The 17,242-nt window shown below is 40.8% G+C and overlaps 1 protein-coding gene across 2 annotated transcripts; it reads right to left on the reverse strand.

Moving 5' to 3' along the window:
• Positions 1–275: 275 nt before the first annotated feature.
• Positions 276–16,214, reverse strand: PABPC1 (poly(A) binding protein cytoplasmic 1). Of its 2 annotated transcripts, none has more exons than XM_027657001.1 (15): positions 15,490–16,214; positions 10,840–11,033; positions 10,632–10,747; positions 8,669–8,808; positions 7,313–7,407; positions 5,808–5,945; positions 5,616–5,711; positions 4,930–5,202; positions 4,654–4,747; positions 4,395–4,505; positions 3,267–3,421; positions 2,744–2,828; positions 2,435–2,565; positions 2,054–2,149; positions 276–709 (listed from the first exon to the last, which is right to left on the reverse strand). In XM_027657001.1, exons 1-14 carry the CDS (start codon positions 15,680–15,682, stop codon positions 2,057–2,059), a joined length of 1,914 nt encoding a protein of 637 aa, XP_027512802.1. In that variant the 5' UTR covers positions 15,683–16,214; the 3' UTR covers positions 276–709; positions 2,054–2,056. The 2 variants fall into 2 exon arrangements, with proteins under 2 accessions (XP_027512802.1, XP_027512803.1); XM_027657002.1 differs by lacking the exon at positions 276–709 and adding an exon at positions 1,145–1,163 and having other exon boundaries at positions 15,490–15,682.
• Between the last annotated feature and the right edge of the window lie 1,028 nt (positions 16,215–17,242).

Below are 17,242 nucleotides of genomic sequence, written 5' to 3' on the forward strand. Positions count from 1 at the left end.
ATCTCAAAGTAGGGTATTTTAAAGGTCTATTTCTAATTAGATAATTAAAAAATCTCAGACACTGTTCCTATTACAGATCTAAAAGCCAGATCTCACTGCTCTTTTAATTGGTTTCAATGCCTATGTTTATATTATCAATAACAGGTGCCTATATGGAGGCTAATCTTCTTTATAAACCACTATAACATACCACAGAGTGAGATTTAACTTGGCATTCTGAATAACATTATGAGAAGTTCACTGTAGAAAAGAGACCATCACAAGTAAGTCAGTGTTTAAGGAATTTTTATTAAACCAAGAATTTTATAATCCAAATTATGTTTCTTTGCTCAGCTATCAATTCCCACTGTCAACTAAAACAGTGGTGATATTCTGAGCTTTTACACAGTAAAGAATTACAAAATTAAAGAAAGGAATGCTTTAAATTTTTGTACTGTGCTGAAAATTCTTTTCCCCGGGTTTATAAAACATTAATTTGTATTTTTTATTTTACTATTTTTTTAAAAATTTTAAATCCATAAGTAATCTAGGACTAGCATTTGTTTTGCTAGCCCCGGCGTTGCTCTGTACGTAAGCTTCAAAGTTTCCTTTCCTTTTTTTATTTCTTTTATATTTTGCAATGTTTTTCTCAATATTTAATAGTTTTTCCATGTTTAGATTTTTTTTTTCTTCGGTGAAGCGAAGTTCTAGATTGTAGTCCCGGATCTTTCTGCAAACAAAAACAACGCTGTTAGGTTCTAAAATTAAAGCAGCACCTTATGTTTCCAGATATGCTTTCTGCAGCTGTATGCCAGGCAGCACCCTGGGCTTTCATGGAATCGATCATACCACAGGTCTTTCCAAGCAGAGTATCAGGAAGTAAAGTATGCAAAGTCTGTGATCCTTGGTAAGACAAAAATGACTCTAGAACTGAATCGTACTTCACATGTCACAGCTTTAGACAAGGCCTATGCACAGTGTTTGTTACTGTGACTAACTTGACTGCAGGTCACCTCTACTCTTAAGGCCAGCAGACTGAGGCTCATTGGGTAACTCCCCTAGTTTTCAATTTCCAGTTACTAAAACATAATGGAGCAGGTGGAGTAGTGGTCTCAAAGTCTGGGCACTTTAGTTTAGGAGAAACAACTGATTCAGCACTTGGTATCTCCAGTGTGAAAGTGTCACTAGCAAAAAAAAAAAAAAAAGTGTAAAAAACATGACTCAAATTCTGCCTTCGAAAGGAAAATTGCAGAAATTAAAATATCAATAAAAAAGAAAATTCTACATGATCAAACGCTGAATTAATCTTCAAATGATAGCTACAAATGTGAATAAGTTCAGACAGGCAAAACCTAACTAGACCGAATAGATAATAGATTCCTTTTTATCCTCAACTTTTGAGGATATTGATTATTAGAAATTATTTTAAATATTGATTTATTATTATTCACATTTTCCCCTGTCAAAATTGTAAAGGTATCACCTTTTGGCTCTTTCTGTCGTGCACAACTAAGACACCAACCCCACAGAAGGCAATAAAGACAAATCAGTATTTTAATTGACATCAAAGTTAAATTCACACAACTGAGAGGTCAAGACAATATATAGCTTAGTTTCATAGTTTAGTTTTCAATTAATATATAACTTTAGATTTTGGCAAGTATATACAAATTATAGTGTAAATAAGCTATTTTATTTTTAAGGAACAATGGGGTTGGACTACCACTTTAAGCTTACTTCAATTCCACAAGTTCCTCTCAAACAACAGTATGAACAGTAACATTTGACAGAACTGCGCATTTCTGCACACATGCCTAGAACTAATTCCAGTTAAATATGCTGTTAAAACTAATGCTCTAGGACTAGCTAAATACACAAGACACATCAGTAGCTTTTACTGACTGGGAGCTACAGAACTGGACAACTGGAGTGAGCACAGAAATTTGCTTACCAAAGCTGCTACTTTCTGTGGCTGCAAATGATACAGGGCCTGGACACATTCTGCTTATAAGGCCACAGACCACAGACTATTGCCCCAGTCAACCTATGAAACTACAGCACTCAGAAGACTTACCTACTAAACACTTGGAACCCCAGTGGGATTATTAACTGCCTTTTGAGCAGCCTCTTTAGCTTGGTGGGCTTGTAGTACGGCTACAGCTTCATCAACCTTTTAAGTAAAAAGGAAAAATTAATCAAGGGAAGTTTAGCAATTTCTGTCTATTTAAGTTAATGATGCAGTGTAAATTATACACATAACAATGCCAACAATGTTAAAAAAAAAAAAAAAGGATAACATTACAGTTCCAGTCACTGCCATCCTGTGAAGGAGGATATTCTTGCCCTGAGCCACTGTTGCATTGCACTGCTGCTCCACTGTGCCAGCGTAAACACTTGTTAGATCAGGGTAGATTTAACCACTGACCAAAGTAGTGTAAGACAAAAGTTCACCTACCTTCGAACGAAGAGACTCAGGAGACTCGAGCATGTGGAGGAGTTCAGAGTTGTCAATCTCCAACAACATCCCAGTGATCTTACCCGCCAGAGTAGGGTGCATGCTTTGAATGAGAGGGAATAGACGTTCACCTAGGGAGAAAAAAAATTAATCAGGGACAAATCTCACCTGACAAACGTAGACTAGATTTAAGGGAAAAGGGAAACAAATACCTTGTTCTACTGCTAAAACCATTTACTCAGCATTTTAAGATTGATAAAAGAGTACTTTGACTGTCCTTCTGCGTAGAGAAAGGCATGATATACATACCTAACATCTGCTTTTGTTCTTGTGGAGGGGCAGAAGCCAACATGGAAGCAGTCAAGGGTTCCTGACCTTGCACATGGACAGCAGGCTGCAAATTAATTTGACACCATTTGAAAACTAAATTCTAGTTCATAGTTACATACAGCTTCAAATATCCAACAACTCAGCATAAACAAGGCCTACACTGTCAGAAGCATGGAAGCAATTACAACTAAGTCAATTTAACCAAATAGTACTGGTTAGAGCTGAGTGATGCTGAAGATTCCTGTGTTCACTCCTCAATGGAGTGAACACAGGAATTTAGGCTAAGGTATCAAGCAACTAGAAAATATGAAGTAACACAGGATCACATCCTGTCCCAGGTGAACTTGAAATATACTTAACCACCAACGCTTTTACTCTGCTGCCACAATGCAGAACCTGAATTCTAGAATGACAACTCGTAATTACAAGTGCCTCCCTCCCCTCCACCTTCCTCTGCAAAAAACATCAGTAAAAGCACAGAGCAGTTCCTAAAATTACATACCTGCTGCATAGCAACCTGTGGCTGTGTGTTAAGATGCTGCTGAGGATTACGGACACCTGCAGCATATTTGTACTGTGGTACTGTGCGTACAGCAGGAGTAGCTGCAGTAGCTGCTGCTGCAGGACGTGGACCCATTGTCTGTGTTGATGTATTAGCTGAAAAAAGAGTAACAATTCTGTATGTAAATAATTATTATTATTTTAATTTAGTCTAAACTGTACAAGTTAAAAGCATAACAAGCCAACTTGAACTGAATACCTAATTTAGGTATTGTATTATAGATTCATCTCAGTGGTATTGTCAACTGTTGTACCAGCAGTCATATCTGAAGGTTCAAAGCTCAAAATTTACTGGATGCTACTTTCACTTCAGTCATGAATTGCTTTTCACACATGCTATTGAAAAAAGATCTGTAAGAAAACACCTGCTTTGGTTGAGTATTAATTTGATTTCCTGAGCACATTATGTCAGTCATTAAAAAAAAAAACTAAAAAAACTTTCAGGAAGCAAATAGCTGTCTAATACATTCTGAGAAAATTATGTCTCCAGAGAGGTTGCAGACTCCCCATCCCTGGAGGTGTTCAAGACCAAGTTGCATGGGGCTTCAATTATCTTGGTCTAGTGGAAAGTGTCCCTGCCCATGGTAGGGGGGTTGAAACTAGATGATGATTAAGGTCTCTTCCAATCCAAACCACTCTATGATCAATTCTGGTTCATTCATTGATGTCCAGATTTTGCATATATGATACTGACTCACAGTATTCTATGGCAAAATAATAAGAGCTAAAATTCTATCATCTCAGTAATTCTACACGTGACCTATTAAAATTGCCACAGTGATGTTTAGAAATTACAGAAGCCATCATACAGTACTACTAAAGCACACATAATAAGAAAAAAATGCTTCATCCTAAAGAGGTGGGATCACAGCTAGAGTCTTTGCTGGGACAGTTTTTAAGAGCAACTACTAGAAGGTGATACTAGCTTTTTCATTTAGTAAGAGCTGGAAAAGGAGGGAAGTGTTACCACATGTGATATTGAACTTAAGAATGCTTTTGAGAGATCATCCTGCTCCAGCAAAATTAAAAGAGAAGTTTAATACTTAAAGTTTGCATAAATCAAACTCACCAACACGCTGTGTTGACATGACTCGTGGAACTTGTGAAGAAGCTGGTCTCATGGTACTGAACGGTGGTCTGGGTGCTGCTGGGCGGATAGCACCAGGCATGTTTTGGAATGCTACAGTTTAGAAAATATATTTGTTACACGCTGAAACACTGAATGGTGACACAGAAAAGACTGATACATGAAAATATACTTAAAAGTGCAAAGGTAAACACTATGGAGCTTACTGCAATCACTAGAAAGAGGTAAAGAAGTGACTTACGATGAGGTCTGGCACCCTGAGCAGTCCAGCGAGGACTAGGTCTAGCAAGTTGAGCGAGCTGATTAGTAGGATAGTATGCAGCACGGTTCTGAGTCTGCCAAATATAAAAAACATTGCATAACTCTGTTGTCTGTGAAGGGCATGTTGAACAGTCATCACCCTTCTACTATGACATTAGACTGCTGAAATTATGGACACGTGCTACTAGTTTTATTTGCTGTTAAATCTGAACAGATTTTATACACAGTACAAAGAATTCAGTTTCTCTACACGTACCTGTGGGATAGCTGCCATGAAGTAACCTGAAGGAGGTGCTGGCTGGTAGGGATTGATTACAGGATTAGGTACTGCTCTTACACTCGCCATTCTCTGCATGTACTGGTTCGTGAGATGAGCTTGGCGCTCCTCTTTACGCTGGGCTAGAGCTACATATAATGGTTTAGTAGCCACAATTCTACCATTCATTTCTGTGACTGCTTTGGTGGCTTCTTCTGGTGACGAAAAGCATACAAATCCAAATCCTTTGCTGCGGCCACCTTCCATCATGACCTGTGAGTACAAAATTCAGTTTTAAAACTAAATATCCTGTGGCATACCTACTCAACTTGTATGAGTTTCTCATTTCAGTGTATTAGAAGTGACATCACAGGTTTGTTTTACTGAATTATTTACAGAAAGGAGTATTATCGCTTAATTGATAGGTAGCTGTTAACTAAATATAGATGAAAACTTCAGTGAAATAATAATGAGCACATTATTGCACTGAAAAGATAATTTCTTACATTAATATCAGTACAAGAAAAGATGATCATACGGTTTTTAACCTGAGATGTACAATAACCAAGAAAGCAGATGCCCACGTACATAGTGGGTCACATCTGTTAGTCAATGTAATAATTTTCTCTGGTGAAGGACCATTGTTCATTTTCAGAGAAAAGATGAGCACAATATAAGAACTTTACCTTTGCACTAGTAATTGTACCAAATGGGGAGAATTCTTTTCGGAGACGCTCATCATCAATCCCATCATCAAGATTTTTCACATAAAGGTTTACACCCTGAGAAAACAGGTAAGTTATTTTTGAAAGCAAGTGTTCTGTGCAAGTCTCAAAACACCACACAATAAAGTTAGTTCTCTTGAATTAAAGCTGAACCTGGTATCTGGTGATCCTGTCCTGCTTCATTTGTTCAAACTTGCGCTTCAGCTCCGTCTGTCTTTCCACCTTTTTCTGAGCCCGGCCAACATAAATTTGTTTCCCATTGAGCTCTTTCCCATTCATCTCATCTACAGCCTTCATTAAAAAACAACACATTAGCAATGCTTTGTACTCCAGTGTTTTTCAGACATACAAAAAAATGCAATTCAAATATAAAAAGTTCAATACAGATTCCAGAAAAAGAGCCAATTCATCTTGAAATATCCCGAACTGGAACGAAATACCCTAAGATTTCCCTGCTTAAGGTAACATGGAAATTGCTTTCCAAGTATACTTCTGTCCTGTTAAAGACAAGTCACAAGGATGCAAAACGCTTTTTTATATGAAGTTGGAAGAAAAAACACCCAAGTCACACAAGAAAAACTACTTCTCCAACCTTATCTTGCTTAAGGCAAAGAAAAATATGCAAATTAAATTGAAAATCTCTAATTCACTTAGTTCTGTTTTTAAATACTTTTAAGTACATCTGAAACTGCAATATCTATCAGATTGTCTATACTATATGTTAAGCTACAGATGGCATATATGGCTTTTTCTTAAAATTTTTAGTCTTTCATTAAGGAAATATTTTTACAGAGGTATTAGAATTTTGTTATGTAAAACCCCCAACATGTGATTTTAAGTACTGTAAGAGAAACAATTCATCAGTCAATGTAAGACTGAAAAGTGTATATATAAGGCAGGATTTATTCTAATCTCTCACTTGTACACATGCAGTACTGACAAATCACCAAAATGCCTTTTGAAAAGCAAACTTTGTCATCATTTGCTCTGCGCTGAGTTTCTCTCCTGATGCTATGTCCTTACTGCCACAGTCAACTGACATATCAAAGCAACCAGCTGACAAAGTTATACAGCATACTGGCATGTTATAGGCAAATACATGAATAAAAAGGACCCTTCTTCCAAAGTTACCCTTCAGAGTAAAAGCAAAATCACAGGGTTGTATAACTATTTTCTTACAGCTGTGCCAAACATGCCCTATAAAACTAATGGCTTTCCTGCTGACTTTGCAGAGCTGAAGTTTGAAAACACAATCTGTTCTGCCTTGCACAAACATTTTGTGCAACCAAATTGGATTCAATGATTCATCTCACTTTTGCAGAGATGTAGTAATTTACTGTGCTTATATGCTGCCCAGCATGAGTGAGTCCAAATATCATTGAGACCTTTAAGCCCAAGTAAACCCGGCTATTAAATTATTCAAGATTCCCCATTTCTACACTAGTTCCAGCTGTCTCAGAGTATCTTGACCTAACAAGCTCCTCAGATCAACGAACATTTGCTCATAGGAAATCACTCTAAATGACAGAAAGTGCGCTAAGTCATTTAGGAAGTGAACACCCACTTTTGCAGTGTCCTTGACCAATTAAAAAACCTTTACGAATTTGCAAGATTTCAAATCACCCAATGAAACACTATTTGGGTCTCCATAAGCTTACTTTTTGGGCATCTTCATGTCTTTCAAAACTAACGAAGCCAAAGCCTTTGGATTTTCCACTCTCATCAGTCATAACTTTCACACTTAGGGCAGGACCTAAAAAGAGAATGAAATACTTATGCTTCGTATGCAGAGTGTACTCTTTTCACCTTTTGAGCATCTTTTTTAGAAGTCTTAATATCTAGTTTATTTCACTTGTGTTACAAACTTGTGTTAGCATCTCCTAAATGTCATCCATTAATACGAAATTACTAATTTGCCCTGATAATGAACTTCAGCCATTATAGCTTAAGTTTGCCCTGCTGAATTTCTTTCCTACCGTACTTTCAACCAAAATGGGATAAGAATTTCACCTCAAAGTGAATGAAGTTTTTTTTTAATCATTAAAAATGACAACATTTAAAAAGCATTAGTGCTTTCATCCTTTGAAACAGGTACTGAAAGCCAGAGAGGAGGCCTTGCAATTGGGCATGTGCTTCACCATTTATCCTGGTTTAAGGCCATCCCAGTTCAGCACTTCCAAACCTTTGAAAACCTGCAGTTCACAGACCCAATTGGGAGTTGCTAATTTAGCTGTGGTATCAGCTAAACTCACTACTGTTTCAACCACAGATACTTCAGTAGCAGAAAGGAATTTCCTGTAAATGTTGCTTAGGGCTGCTACATGATATCTCTTGTACAAGGCTTCTCTTGCTTTGGAGAACAGCAAAAGTATGGAGGAAAAAAATCCCCAAAATAAAGCTGAGGTTGAAAATAATATGTGAAAAATCTGTAACTGCATTAAGGGGTTTGCCATTTCCTGCTTCAGTAGTGACACATCATATACATTACTAGATCATGGTCATATGTCTGCCATAACTTTGTCCTGTGCATAACCAAGGATCAAGGCTGAATCATATAGCTTGGCACTGGAATAGCTCCTTATAATTTTGTATTAGGTCAACCATCACAATGTGACTGAATAACAGAGGTAAGTCTGCAGGTCAATGAAAGTAATAGTAAACTCATTTGTAACTCTTCCTGTGCATTCATAACATCAATCTGTATTAAACCAGAAAGCAGTCCCATTTGCAACTTCCAAAAAAATTGCAGAACCCATTCAAGACTGTTTACAGACACACTATTTTCAGATTATTTCAAGCAATTCCAACAGCAGGATTATATACACTATTCTGCCTATTTAAAATTTGGATATTACTGCACCTTTGAATCCAAAATGGAATTAAGTACCCTTTATTACTATTTTCAATAAACATCAGACAGCCAGCTGATTCCTTGTATTGCAAGGCACTGTACAGATAAGATACAAGAAGTAAGCTGAAGTTCACTTGTGTTTATAAAAACTTTAAGACATTACCAAACTTGCCAAAGAGTTCCTTAAGTCTCTCATCATCCATGTCTTCTCCAAAATTTTTGATGTAAACATTGGTGAATTCTTTTGCTCTAGCTCCAAGCTCTGCCTCACGTTCCTTGCGTGATTTAAACCTTCCAACAAATCTAGTTGCAGAAAGAACAGAAAAATATAGATTCAAGCAAGTCCGTCAAGGTTTAAAAATTTACTTTAATCCTTTGGCATAATATTTTTCATAATCAGTCTTGTTCACTACAGGTATGAAATTCTTTAGATAAAACATTTACAATAAAACTCTATCAGAAAAACAACTGCACTATCCTTTGCTACATCAGCATGTTTATCACAGTTACTATGCAAGAAAATGCTTTCAAGCCATTGGTGAGATTTTCACTCTTACAAAAACAGCTTTGACAACATGAGCTGGACAATGGAAAGAGTACTAAGTAAAGAGGCTAAACAGAAATTTTAGATATCAGCATAATCCCTCTGCCATACTAAAAACTTGGCAGCCTTAAAGCAGTTACTGCTCTCTGATCCAGTTATTAGGTAAGGGATATTTAACTAACCTCCCCCACTCCCTTACACACCTTTCCAGCCTATATCAAAGACTTTTTAATAGGCATAGTGAAATAAAATAGTTCAACTTGCTCTTTAGTCACATTCCATTGCAAATTGTCTGGGAACAACAAAGGTCAGTTCATACTATCAGAGAAAGAACAGAACCTGAACAAAACATTCTGCTGCCCAAGGACCTGCTCTGGCACAGACTGTACACAGTTGACACTGATTTCCAACTGTAGCAGACTTTTGCTTTCAAATTCTATTGTACTGTCTAACTTTATAGTTTCAAATTTGGCAAATGCATTTAAGTAGCAAACAGTAACTCAAAGATTTTAAACTTTGACAACTTCACCCAATTTATCACAATCAAGAAGAGAAATAACAATAGTATTTTCAGCAGATTTTGATAGTGAGTGAAGTGTTTTGACTTCTAAAAGCCTAACCTGAATAGAAATTCAAAGCAAAATTAACTCTCATTATGTATTTTACCCATATGCTTTTATAACTACATGCTGACCTTTTTTTTACTAATTTAAAGTTGTATAAAGATGGACACTGAACAGAAAAGAAAAACTCCACAGTAAGTCAGTCAAGACCAGAACAAGCACGAAAACTAGTTTCAAAATATGTGCTCTCCCTATATGTGGCTTGATCCATCCACCTCTATGTGTAAAAATAATCCACGATGGTAACTGATACCAATTTCTGTTATCCTTTTTCCAAACACTCTCACATAAATAGAGAGCTGTTCTTTTGCAACTCTACCAAATACCATAATGATTCCTTAGGCATAGCTGTGAGGCACACTCATTCCCCCCCCGTTTAAATATCACTAACCAAGTAGCCAAATAACTCTTTTCCAACAGTGTATAACAGTGATGATGTTTAAAACATTACACTTCTCTCAGCTTTATTTTCTGCACCCTAGATATGCCTATTAACAGACATTCATATAAAAACATTAATGTCAACTGACCACTCTTTAGTGCTAAGTAACTGTAACTCTAAGTTTAAGTTTCATCCAAAAAATGGATAAGATACCTATCTCACAACTCTTTATAAAGGAAGTATTATTCAGAATACCCAATGGATTGTATTTTATCTCAGACCAGCAATATCAAAAAAGGACAGAATTTCCCAAATCCTCCTTACAATACTGGCCTGTAAGACAATTAAGACAAAGGTTTCTTTCTCTAGGGTCCATTATTTGCCTTTTTCAACTTAAGTCTGGACTTACAATATGTAGGTGATACAATTCGTAGTATCCCTAGCACTAAAACTCTAAATCTTCTTAAAACTAGAAACTTTTAAACAACCTGCCTTTTTTAGGTAAGCTTTTAAATCTCTGCCTCCTGTAAAATGAATTTCAGTTTGCTGATCCCCAACTACGTATTTATGTACTTACACTTTGCGGTCATTAAGCAGCATACCATTCATTTTTTCAATAGCTCTTTCTGCAGCTTCTTGTGTCTCAAAATGTACAAATCCATAACCCTTGGATCCATTTTCATCACATACCACCTATTAATGAAAAACCTTGTTGTAATACCCATGCAACGTTTCCAGCGTAAATCAAGGAGCTTGTGCGTCAAACCAATTTATTTTCCACTAACCTTACAAGATAGGATGTTCCCAAAAGCAGAGAATGTGTCATACAAAGCTTTGTTATCAATTGATTTGTCCAAGTTTTTGATGAAGATGTTTCCTACACCGCTTTTGCGTAGAGATGGGTCGCGCTGAGACCACATGATGCGCACTGGTTTGCCTTTTATGACATCAAAGTTCATGGTATCCAAAGCTCGTTCAGCTGGAAAAACATTATGGAATTAGTAGAAAACACTAAAGTTACCTTAATAAGCACACGAATACCATTTGGAGTACAATTCTTAATAATAATTTTACTATTTCAAGTTCAGAACCACCACCAAGATGCAAACCCAAAACTCCAATGTAAATAGACCCCTCTCTGTTGTACGCCAGTAAAAACTGGCAAAAACTCCTCAAAAAGCTGCACTTAGGAAGGAGCACAAGTCAGTTGAGCAAGATGTAGAAACCCCAGTAGCCTACAGGACTGGAGCCCACTATGAAAAGATGGTACAGTGAAAACGCATGGAGTGGTGGCAATTACAAAAGTTTAAACATTTGTGAAAATCATCTCACCTAGCCCATATCACGTAGATGTAAATTGTGTCAATAAAAATGCTTTTAGAGGTACAACAATATGAGGCCTTTTGCAAACATTAACATAAGAACTCCTACATCACCAATACTTCTAAATCGATAAAATTTCTTTGCGCTAGGTGGATGTTGAAGCCTGGTTCAGGCAGCTGTTCCACACAACTCTTTCCTTAGTGACCAAAAATCTGTGATGGAATTCCAGGTAAGACAGATCAAAGAGATTCAAAACTAGCACTTAATTTTGAAAATCTGAAATTATGTAAATATTAATTAAAAGTTCATGATGAAATACTTATGAACTCAGTTAAGTAGCAAGCATTAAAATATCAAAACAAAGTAACATAAACCAGGTTTTGTTACTCCAATAGAGTAGTTTTTCCAGCAGAACTCTGTAACTAACTTTCCAAATACTTTATTTAAAATCTCACTATATTTAGATGGGGAAGTATCGAGACTTGTTCAGTTTTCACAGTTCCCTTCAAAGCAACAAGATATGTCTGTCATGCTTTGAGTTAACAATGTATTTAAACAAGAAAGAGCAACAGTTCTCAAGTAGGGCACCTTCTTTTCATCATTATTCCTGTATGTCTGGAAGAACGCTGAAAAAAGTCCCAGGCAATACCTGAAGTCACACCCATTGGTACTAACTCACTTCATTGTAATTTGCATATAGCAGAACAATATGATATTAGCAAGACTGAAATCAGCTTCATGTTAGTTTAAAAACAGCACCCATGGCAGCTAACTATATGCTGTAGTTAGCATTACTTTACTTGAGAGGACCAAGGGCCAATCACATTGTGCAAATCCTTGTTTAATGTTTTTGTTCTTTAAGTGCTGCTTTTATCTTTAGCTGTGTTGTTGCATATCATGGCCAAAGAAAATTTGCAATGAACCTCTGGTTCAGCTGATACACCAGGTTTTACACCCTTTCTCGTCACATTTTCAGATTACAGTGAATTTGGAGGTTATACTCTCTGAAGGACATCTGTAGATGTTAAAGAGACAGACATCTAACATTTTCATGGGGAAAAAAATTACTGGTACTATTACCATATTCACATGACAATAGCCACAAAAATTACATGCATTGTCAGTTTTCTAAACAAGTTAATAAAGCTTTCAAAAACATTAATATAAATTAAGCAGAAAAGACAACCTAGATACTGATAAAAAGGAAAAAAAGAACTGTGGATATCAGACTGGCCATAGCAGAAACATATAAGACTTCACTATTGCCCTGGAAGTCATTAGAATTAATACTGACAGTACCAACAAAAGTGCCAGCAACAAACAGTTCATTATTTCCAGAAGTAGTAACCGGGTTTCCTTTACTAGAAAACGGGCTTTTCTAATTCATGCTAATTGCTTCTAGAACAATCCTGACTGTCCTGAAAAATGTGTGTTCCTAGACACATTTCCCAATCATCTGACTCAAAGTGGGTCCATATTAGCCTTTGCAAACATTACCACTCTTGACTAATAGTGAGCCTGTGTCTTAGAACAGTGAATTTCTCCACAAGGATAGCCTGGAAACTCTCAACAGCTCTCCTCATCTCTCCTATGAAACAAAATTACAAGAGATTTAAATATTTCTGCTTAACCAACACCACATTGTCATTCCACAGCAGATTTTTAAAACATTACTAGAACCCATCTGCAATTAGGTACAAATAACTCATTAAAATTCACAACTAGTGAAACTGGCTCACTTTCATCACATTTCAGCCATAAAAGGCTGTGCTGGCTGCAGGAGACAGCTCCATTCAGCAGGGAACTTGTTACCAATGGACACACCTACCCGGGCTGTACTTCTGCTGATTCTGCTGGAGCTCTGAATGACTCACCAGCTCCCATTTTAGTCGTGAGCAACTGGACAGTCCACTTTAACAATTTCAAAATCACACAGAATATATCCCTAATGCTAACCCACGCTAAACACAAATAGCAATAGCTATTTGCTAAATAATTAACCTCTGGAAAGATAACCTTTCTAAAAATTCAAAGTAGTGCAGTTTCAGACTACTCAAGAATATGTCTAGTTTAGTGATTAAACAAGATTGCCTAGAGTTTTACTCCAGACTCTGACTCAAATTCAGAAAAGTCACAACTATGAAACATGTGCATACCTCACAAATGTGTCATCAGGTTTAATTAGTTTTTAGAAGAGCTTTAAGATCCCTAGTTTACAGACAGCTGGTAGTGCCAAGCACACCTTCAAAAACATTTTTCAAAACCCAAGCTAGTTGTTACTGCCTGTTTAATAGGCATAGCCTGAGATGTAGCTAAAAATTTGGCTAAACCAAGAAAAGGTAGTTTGGAATCAAAATGAAACCCACATCACTGCAAGAATAGCCACTCACCCTCAGAGCTCCTATTTCAAGGTTTCAGTAAAGAGATAGAACGATCTGCAAGACCAGCAAATACTTTTTAGGTATTTGCCAAAAACATCCAACTCTAAAAATGTTGAAAAAAGTATAATCACACAGTGTCATTGAAGCATATTGTAAACAAGTGCTTCCAGATACATGTCAGATGCAGGTTTCATACAGATCAGAAATACTTTTAGCTGAACTGGACTAGTTATAAAAAAAATACATGTGTTTGCCAAAGTCAGAAAAATAGTTATAACATCTGGAGTAACAGCACCTTTCTAAGAGGCAAGTTCTCTCTGAATTAAGCTCTGTTCAGGTGAAAAAGCTGTATTTGATCCTACATCTGTCAAATTACAAACTAAGTCACAAAATGTACTGGTTGCTCAACTAATGACAATGATAAAGTTGGCCCTTACAGGATTCTGTCAGTACTAAGGAGGAGAAGCATTTGAATTACCTTCAATCTCTGCCCTGACATTATCATATCAATGTACTGACCCTTCTTTTTGAGAAACTGTACCATATGCTTTTATTGAATGAAAGCAAGTATGTCAAAATAAGCACTCAAATTGTCTCACCCTAAACAATGGTTGAATAAATCAAAAGCTCTCTGAACGGAAAGAGCTGATAACAAGCGGAATATCTGCCTATTAAGATGAGGCACTAACTTCTACTACTTACATACAGATATCATCGGTACACCAAAGTCTGATCTGATAATGGCTGTATGCTAAAGCCAATTCTGAGAGCCAGTTAATCTAATTGCTTAAAAAGTTTGTAATTTAAGTCTCTCACTTTCATATGCTTGAAAATAAAACCATTACAATAGAAAGCTGCTTACTTGACTGTACTTAAAATCACTTATATTCTAATGAGCAAATTAGTATTTTTCTGTAAATTGAACTCCATAAAACTTAAAACCAGTCACATTTGGTTCTTTTACGGAAACATCCTCCAAGTGAACAAGCTGTATTGCCAACATGGCCAGAACTACACGGAAAGTTTCGTTATCCATATAACTTTAAAGTAGCAGCAACACTTCGTGAAAAAGCAAGTTTCATAAAAAACACAACTCGGGAAACACGTCAGAGAGTTTACTGAGAAGACAAATGAATCAGAGGACAGCTCGGGCCACAGCCACACGAGGAGCGAGCACAAGGAGGCCCGAGCAGCTTCATGCCCTCCCCGCACGTGACAGACCTGCCATGGTGCTCCAACAAACGCTCCGGCCTGGCCGCCAGTTTATCTGCCCGGCCACGCCGGTGCGTCCTACTTCCTCCTGCCGGCCTCCGAACCACGTACTCACACACGCCCAGCCCCTGCGCGGTCATTAAAAGGCGCTAAGGACCTCGATGTTCTCCCCCAGCCACCCTTCACCTCGGACGTACGTGGAGAGCCGCCTGCACATTCACCCACAGCCCCCTCCCCGGGAGCGGGGGCAGCCCCGCCGGGCCCCGGCCGCTCCCCCGCCCATCGCCGGGGCCCCGCGGCCGCTCCCGGTGCACCGAAGCGCCACCCCCCCGGCTCCTGCGGCCGCCACGAGGGGCGGGCGGCCCGGGCCGCGTGTGAGCGCCGGCCCTGCCGCCAACTTCCCCCCGCGCCCCGCCGGGGCCGCCCCGTCCCGGGCGGCAAAATGGATGCGGGGCGGCGGCCTGGGCGGCGGGCAGGGGACAAACATGGCTCCGCCGCCGCCCGCGGCCCGGCACTCACCGTCGGCGGGCTGCTGGAAGTTGACATAGGCGTAGCCGAGCGAGCGGCGGGTGATCATGTCCCTGCAGACGCGGATGGATAGGATGGGCCCGGCGGGGCTGAACTTCTCGTAGAGCATGGCCTCGGTCACGTCGGGGTGCAGGTCCCCCACGTAGAGCGAGGCCATGGGGTAGCTGGGGGCGCTGGGGTTCATCCTGCCGCCGTCTCCCGGCGCGGGGGGGGCGCTGACGAGGCGGAGGCCGCGGCGGTCGGTGCGAGCGGGGCCGGCGGAGGCGGCGCGGGGCCGCTCGGACTCAACGGCTGCGGCGGGTGCGGCGGATGGGCGGGCGGGGGTCGGGGCGCTCCGTGCGGGCCGGGCGGAGCTGGCGGCGGGTGCTGCGCTCGGCGGGGTCGGGCTCGCTCTTGTGTCTCCTCTCGGCTGCGCCGGGTCCGGGGGCTTCGCTTCACCGGGTTATTTTATATCAAACCGGCCGTTTGCAGAAAGGTTGTTCGGGGAGGTTGGATGAGGAGAGAGGATTATTATTTTTTTTAAAAAGGCTTTTTTAAGATTTTTGGATTTTTTTTGGCTTTTTTAAATATTTTTTTTAGTAATAAATGGTGCTGCGGGGCCGGGCCGGCGTGTCCGGGTGGTCCGGAGCACACGCACTGCGCACACAGCTCCGACGGCGGCCGGGGGACAAGGGGGCGGCCACCGCCCCGGCCGCGCTCTATATATACCCGCCCCGCCCCCCGCCCCCGCCGCGCCGCGCGCCACGCACGGCGCCGCGCACGCGCACCCGCATGCAGGGGCGGGGACACGAGCCGCGGCCGGCACCGGGAGGCGGCTCCAGCGCATGCGCGAGGGCGCGGCGGGGAGGAGGGGCGGTGGTGCGCGGGCCGCGCCTGCGCGCGGGTGGCGTCACGAGGGGCAGCGCGCTCGGGGGGGCGGCTCGGCGACAGAGCGCGTGCGCGGGGGAGCGCGCACATGTGCGCGGCGCGGGGGGAGGCGGGCGGGCCCGAGTGCGCGTGCGGGCCGGGTGGACCAACGGCGGGGGGCGCGGGGGGAGGGTTAGCGGTCATTGCGCGTGCGCCGCTCGCCCCGCCCCGCCCCCGGGGAAGGACGCGCGCGCGGGGCCGGGGCGGGGCGGGGCTTGCGGAGGCGCTCGGCGCGTGCGCGGGACGGGGACGGGGAGCGGAGGAAAGTTGGGAGCGGGGGCGGTTCCGGCGTGGGTGTTGTCAACAAGCAATAAGCTGCTCCTAGCGGTGTCTGCGCTCTGCTCTGGCCGTTCCTTGAGTTAAACGTGTTTTATCGCTGTGTTTTTTGTCAAAACGCTGGAATTCGGGCTGTGGGCTGCGTGGTACCGGGAGTTTCCGGAGCATCTTTTCACGTCTTTGTGTGTGTGGCGTCTCCGGCGTCATCCCGAGCAGTTTTCAGAGGTGATGTAAGGCAACGATAGAAGCTTGTCAAGTCAGTGTCGTGACTTGTGCCATATACAGTATTTTTCGGGGAGAATCACACACAGAATCACAGAATGAATTAGGTTGGAAAGACCTCAGATCATCGAGTCCCACCTGTGACCGAACACCACCCTGTCAACAAGACCATGGCACTGAGTGCCACGTCCAGTCTTTCCTTAAACACCAAGGTAGTCCTACGGATTTTGGGAAACCTGTGGCAGGCATACTCTTATTTTTAGCGAGCTTCCCTAGTCCTAAAAAAACCCCTGAAGCCTTTCACAAGAAGTGAAAATATTTTCCTATCATTTAGAATTCT

This window comes from Corapipo altera, unplaced genomic scaffold (genome assembly GCF_003945725.1).
Source record: "Corapipo altera isolate COAL_440 unplaced genomic scaffold, ASM394572v1 52b, whole genome shotgun sequence".
Taxonomy (NCBI): Eukaryota; Metazoa; Chordata; class Aves; order Passeriformes; family Pipridae; genus Corapipo; species Corapipo altera.

Bases quoted from the DNA above. Each gene is read 5' to 3' on its own strand.
- PABPC1 (XM_027657001.1), bottom strand. From the start codon at position 15,682: ATGAACCCCAGCGCCCCCAGCTACCCCATGGCCTCGCTCTACGTGGGG. The intron at 5,203-5,615 runs GTAAAGTTCTTA...TTGTACTCACAG, and splicing joins GTACAATTACTAGTGCAAAG to GTCATGATGGAAGGTGGCCG. The intron at 4,506-4,653 runs GTAAGTCACTTC...TCTAAACTGTAG, and splicing joins TCAGGGTGCCAGACCTCATC to CATTCCAAAACATGCCTGGT.